The 6,345-nt window shown below is 39.1% G+C and overlaps 1 protein-coding gene across 2 annotated transcripts in view; it reads right to left on the reverse strand.

Moving 5' to 3' along the window:
- The window catches only part of rab6ba (RAB6B, member RAS oncogene family a), a 73,605-nt gene extending 71,629 nt beyond the window's left edge, over positions 1-1,976 (reverse strand). Inside the window, exon 1 of one of the 2 annotated variants that reach the window (XM_086281610.1) lies at positions 1,700-1,976. In XM_086281610.1, the coding sequence (XP_086137736.1) occupies positions 1,700-1,769 (70 nt within the window). In that variant the 5' untranslated portion in view covers positions 1,770-1,976. The remainder of the gene's footprint in view (positions 1-1,699) is intronic. The other variant, XM_086281611.1, reaches the window with a different exon arrangement.
- Between the last annotated feature and the right edge of the window lie 4,369 nt (positions 1,977-6,345).

Genomic DNA, 6,345 nt, shown 5'->3' on the forward strand with positions numbered 1-6,345 from the left:
GCTGTTATTGTCACAAGTATCTCCATCAAGGCTTTAGTAGAGTTCCACAATGACAGCCTAACTGAATATCATAATATTGAGTTCACGATTATTTAACACAATTGTTGATTGTGATTGATGATTTTGGTGAAAAAAAAATTATCATAAACGTCCCTGCAGACAAATGAGATGTTTATCCACCTGACTTAAGTGCATCTGCTAGAGCCAAAAAAGAATCTTTCACATAATTCATTGTACCTGCGTGATGGATGGTAATAAAACTCGACAGCTGTGAGATCGCACTCTGTTTCTCCTCCGTGAGGAGGTAACATCTTTTGTCCGGTTTGCTGACCCTTTCCCAGAAGTCTTCATTATTCACAGTGGTTGCTGGACACATATACAAGTGCTGCACAGTGGACGACTTACGTTAGCAATCACTGCATTGTTTTTCTTGGCCTTCGTTATTTAGCAGTTGGGAGTGCGTTTTCAGGCAGACAAATAGAATGGAAAGGTGTGTATGTAAATATAAGCATATATTTAACCTCATAGGTTTTGATTTGTTGTTACTAAAGCCTCAAATAATATATAATAATAAAATGCAAAATAGCCTAAGCTTTAAAATGCATTTTCATGTCTAGCATTAGGACTACATATAATATATATACATGTAATTGTACATGTAATTGTTTGTACATTTGTGTTTTTAACGGATTTTTACATAAAATGACTGTATAAAAAATGTTATATTATCTTTCACAAATAAAGACACAGTAAAGACATTACAACCACAAATAGAGAAACTGAAAGTATTTCTTTAGAGCTGCTGAAATAGCTTGGTTGCTTCAGGGTTAAATGACATAATGTCCTATTAGTTAGACACAGTAATAAACATGGCACATTGCTGTAAATGAAGCATTATTCAAGCTAATGCATGATCCCACTGTACTGGGTAATCAATATGACCTGCTGGAGCCCTGAACTGTGACTAATGTGGTTCATTGGGCTGCTCAAGACCATAAAACGACCTGCCCTACTCAGAAGACAAAACCCAGACATTCAGCTCATGTCTGAGGGAGCTCAGCTGTGTAATCCTGAGGAAAACAACCTCAGACAAGGAGAAGCTTTGGACTCTGATGGTTTAGGATGGGGGGGAAATATGCTATTTAGTGTGAAATAATAATGACTGAGCAGGTCATCATACACAGACACACAAACTTGGTCCCAGCCTCATCAGGCAGGCAGGCTGGAACAATACCAGGGCAGAGACTGCAGCCACACAAGTTATCTCATCGCCACTGACAACCTGGGTGTGTCTCAGCACACAGGAATATTTGCCAACTTGTACCATCCCCAGCAGCATCAGACCTCAGACCTGAGGCTGGTACTCCATCCGAAGAGCTCGTTTCAGGTTTAGTGCTTCAGTTATTTTACTTTTAAACTTAAGAGCCAGAGGGACAATTCACACACTCCCGACTATTGTGCAAAGCCTCACGGGCTGCTAATTTGATTAAAATCTCCTCCCCACGCTCCGCTCAGACATTTTTTTTCTCCTTCCTGGTGCTCAGTTTAAGTCCTAAAACTCCACACAGTCGCCCTGTCACCAGGCTAAATCAAGCTCTGCTTCCTTCTGAAACATGAACTTGCCGACCGGCCCCAGCAGCAGCAGCAGGTGCACCGAGCCACTACATCAACTTCTACAGAGAATTAAAGGCGTCCTTACCACTCTGCTCCCCGAGAAAGACGAGTTTGAATTTTCTTAAAGGATTCCCAAAGTCACTGCCCACGGACATTTTGAAGAGGAGGAAGAAGAGGGGGGGAGTACGGACTAGGTGTAGTTGAGCGCGTTCCCACTCGAGTTCTGAGAAGATGTTGGATGGAAAAGGCGGAGGTGCTGCTTCCCGTTCACTCTCTCTCTTCGTGATGAGGACACACACACATACACTGCTGCTGTACCGCTCCGTGACGCTTTGGCTTTTTTTTTTTCTCTCCCCCCCTGTGCGCATGCGTGGTACCGTCTTCGTGATATAAAATGACGTCATGGGCCTCGGTGTGTAGAGAAGGTGCTGCCGGGCGCCGCTTTGATGTTTTCAGGGTTCAGCACGAAGTTCGAAGACACTGGCACGCGCTCCGTGCGCGCGCTAACACTTTACAGCACTGCAGCTCTGTGTGGAGCTTTTTCAGAAAACACGTTCTTAAAATGTCAAAAAGAAAAAAAACTACAGATTTTTTTTGTTTCCTCATTTATCCGTAAATTGTTCTACTTTGTTTTATGATTGTTTTATTTTCACAATATGGCTATATGAATGTTTTGCACATTTTACTTTTATTGCATTTTAATGAAATGTTTTACCTATGTCATTTTTATTACTGAATTTTATCTCTTTAGTTTTTCTATTTAATATACTGTTTTTAATATACTGTTTTGTTTTACCTTGTGTTGTATTTTGCTTTATCTTATCGAGCCATTCTACTTCACTTATACCCTAAGCTGTTTCAACTAAGGCCTCAAATCAGAAGTACCTGACTCCGTGGTATAATTCTCAAACATGTAGCCTAAAGCAGATGAATCGGAGAGGAAACTTGGAGAGGAAATGGCGTGTCACAAATTTAGACGATCATCATTTTGCCTGGAGAAATAGTTTGTTGCTTTATAAGAAAGCCCTCCGCAAAGCCAGAACATCTTACTACTCATCACAGTTAATAATCCAAAATGCTGCAGCAAGAGTACTGACAGGGACTAGAAAGAGAGAGCATATTTCTTCTGTATTGGATTCCCTTCATTGGCTTCCTGTTAAATCCAGAATTGAATTCAGAATCCTGCTCCTCACATACAAGGTCTTAAATAATCAGTATGTAATGTAGTACCATATCACCCTATTAGAGCACTTCGCTCTGGCACTGCAGGCCTACTTGTTGTTCCTAGAGTATTTAAAAGTAGAATGGGAGGGAGAGCCTTCAGTTTTCAGGCCCCTCTTCTGTGGAACCAGCTTCCAGTTTGGATTCGGGAGACAGACACTATCTCTACTTTTAAGATTAGGCTTAAAACTTTCCTTTTTGCTAAAGCATATAGTTAGGGCTGAACCAGGTGACCCTGAATCCTCCCTTAGTTATGCTGCAATAGATGTAGGCTGCCGGGGGATTCCCATGATGCATTGAGTTTTTCTTTTCCAGTCACCTTTCTCACTCACTATGTGTCAATAGACCTCTCTACACTGAATCATATCTTTTATTAATCTCTGTCTCTCTTCCACAGCATGTCTTTATCCTGTTTTCCTTCTCTCATCCCAAACGGTCGCAGCAGATGGCCCCGCCCCTCCCTGAGCCTGGTTCTGCTGGAGGTTTCTTCCTGTTAAAAGGGAGTTTTTCCTTCCCACTGTCGCCAAAGTGCTTGCTCATAGGGGGTCATATGATTGTTGGGTTTTTCTCTGTATCTATTATTGTACGATCTACTGTACGATATAAAGCGCCTTGAGGCGACTGTTGTTGTGATTTGGTGCTGTGTAAATAAAATTGAATTGAACTGAAAATAATAGTTTAATGTTTAGTATTTAATGTCTTGACCGCTACAGCACACAATTTTCTCAACTTTGGGATGTATGAATAAATAAATTTGATCACAGTATGGTGACATATCTCAGAAAAAATCTGAGAAAGGTGAACAAAGAGAGGACAAAAGACGTGCAGTCATCTGTAAAAACACATGTGAAGGCTCTCTCAAGATTTGGGACTACATTCAGCCAGTGGTGTTAGAGATCTTGTCAGAATTGATGGATTTATGAACACATGAAGTGCCAGCAAATTTTGGTCCACTATGCAATATCATCAGCAGATCTATGGCAGCTTAATTTTTCAGGAAGGAAAAGAAAGAAAATCAAACAGTGGAACACTATCAGTCATGGATTGGCCTCCCCAGAGCCCAGACTTCAACATTACTGAAGCAGTGGGGGATCATCCTGACAGAGAACAGACCAAAAGGCAGCCAACATCCAAACAAACCTAGAGAACTTCTCGTGAAGTCTACATAACGGCATGAAAGCCCGAATGCTGCAAGTGAGTTCAGGCTGCGTTGATGAATATCTGAATAATATGAATAATATATGTTAATGGAAAATTTTGACTTTTACATTTGTTAGAATTGTACATTGTACACTTTGTTTACTTATATATAGGTTTTTACCAATCATGGTTTTTGCCAGGCCAATATTGTAAATAAGAATCTGTTTTTATTGGTGTCCCTGGTTAAATAAGGGTTGCATTGACTCACTGCACCATCTTGTGGTACAAACTGGCATGATAAGAAGACGCAGACCAGTACTTGATTTGATATCTTTTAAACACAATACATATTTTGAGAGAGAGAGAGAGAGCACTGGATATGAAACAGTGGATATGACTGAAGCATACGAGGATATCCAGAATTTTAGTAGGATCAAAAATAACCCAGGCCACAAGGACTTCATTTCATCATCATTTTTATCTGACATTAAATCTACTCAATAGTAGACTTGTTTAATTTTAGCTCAGTCTCTCATCAAGACTTTAATAATTTATGTTCTTATTTCATTTCTGTCTTCGTGATTTGTGTGACTAGTCATTGCACTGCAAACTTCCACCTCCCATCTTTCGTTCATTTTGTTTAGCCTCAGATTCCCATGCAGCTTTAAGGGCACCTGGAACCTGGAGCCCCGTGTGAACCATTTCAGCACAGAGTCTGCTCTTTCTTTGTTGCAGATTAAGGTTGAAACAAGTATGACATAGGACTAATGTGAGTCAATATAATAAGAAGGCCGCCTCAGTGTCAACTATATACATTTAAATTTGTGTAACATACTGGGATATTTATAATTAGAGCCATTTTGTCATACACAGCAAATCCAGCATGTCCAAATTAACACTGTCGGATTTGATTTCAACACTATTAAAGTGTCTATATGGGTCCACACCAGAGAGTGTTAATTTAACTCTTTTTGGAGAGTTGGTACGTTAACTCTGATTTAGTGTTAAACACCAAATCTGTCTGGAGTTGATAATTTAACACTTGGTGTTAAGAGTTTATATATTAACTCTCAAAGAGTATTTTAGTTTAACTACGTAAGAGTTATCTTCTAATTCATTCTAAAAAGCAGGAATTTTACTGTTCTGAACTTCTAGAAATTTCTTTTGGAAATAAACATTTACTAAAAAGATGCAATGGTTTTTGAAAAACATTTATTCTGAACTGTGCACCACAATTTCAAAACATTTTCTGAAAGATGTAACAGTGTACATGTTCTCACTTTCATTAGAATTTTGTTTATCAAAAGATCTGACATGGGTGAGCTGGTAAATGCAAATAACAGCATTCTCATCACTTATTTCTTCAATACAATATGCATGTCCTTCATTCATCCCTTTGTGGAACTTCAACGCACTTCTGCTCTCCCCCATATTCCATCTTCACAAGCATATCCTGTGCGGAGATTGAATAAAAATTAGTTGACACTAATTAATGGCACAAATAATCCAGTAAACAATTGCAGCACAGTAAAAAAAAAAGGAATCCTCTTTGAGCCATTACTTGTGTAAAGTATTTTCCCAAAAGACAAGGACACAGGCAACAGGTAATACTGAACTAAATGTAAAACCTCAACCTTTTTCATTTTTACCTAAACCGTATGCACAAAACTCTGGAGGGATCTAAATGCTAACGTAGAATCCAGTCAGGACGTCTGCTACTGCTGTTTGCTCGTGTTTTTATTTTTTTTTTATGGGCGATCGGTTTCAGGCTTCAAGCAGCACCATTATACCAACATTTCACATTCTACACATTGTTTTAGGTGTATTTGACCAAAAGTTTGACTGAAAATTCACATGCAAGCTTTTTTTCAAGGCTGTGGTATTTGCCCGCAAACAATACCTTTCAGCTAGCTAAAACAGAATGTTATGCTATCAGCGAGCAACATGGCTAATGCCTTTCACACAGCTTTGTCTCAACTCCAAAGAGCCACAGAAGTAAAAGCTAATAACAATTGAAACAATCTTTGAAAAAATGACTTACCAAGCATGGCAAACAACTCAAATATGTAGAGCAAAATGTTCTGAAACGGCTTCACTTCAGCTTCGATTGGAGCCGTGCTGGGGGCGGAGTCTGTGAATTTACTCTGTTGGTGTCATAGCCCCTGTAGGAGTTCAGAGTTAAGAGGTCAAGAGTTAATGTTTCCATTGTAACACCTCCAGATTTGAAATAGAAACACTCATTTTTAACACTCGATTTTAACTACTATCATTTTACACCTCAGAGTTACATTAAAAGAATGTGACTCTGCTTAGAGTAAAATTAACTCTACTTTTGGAAGGAGACTATTAACACCAAAACATTTAACACTT

Source organism: Aulonocara sp. 'chitande type north' Nkhata Bay, linkage group LG23 (assembly GCF_057382095.1).
Source record: "Aulonocara sp. 'chitande type north' Nkhata Bay isolate Kocher_YH1m ecotype deep benthic linkage group LG23, A_spYH_male_GT1.1, whole genome shotgun sequence".
Lineage (NCBI taxonomy): Eukaryota > Metazoa > Chordata > Actinopteri > Cichliformes > Cichlidae > Aulonocara > Aulonocara sp. 'chitande type north' Nkhata Bay.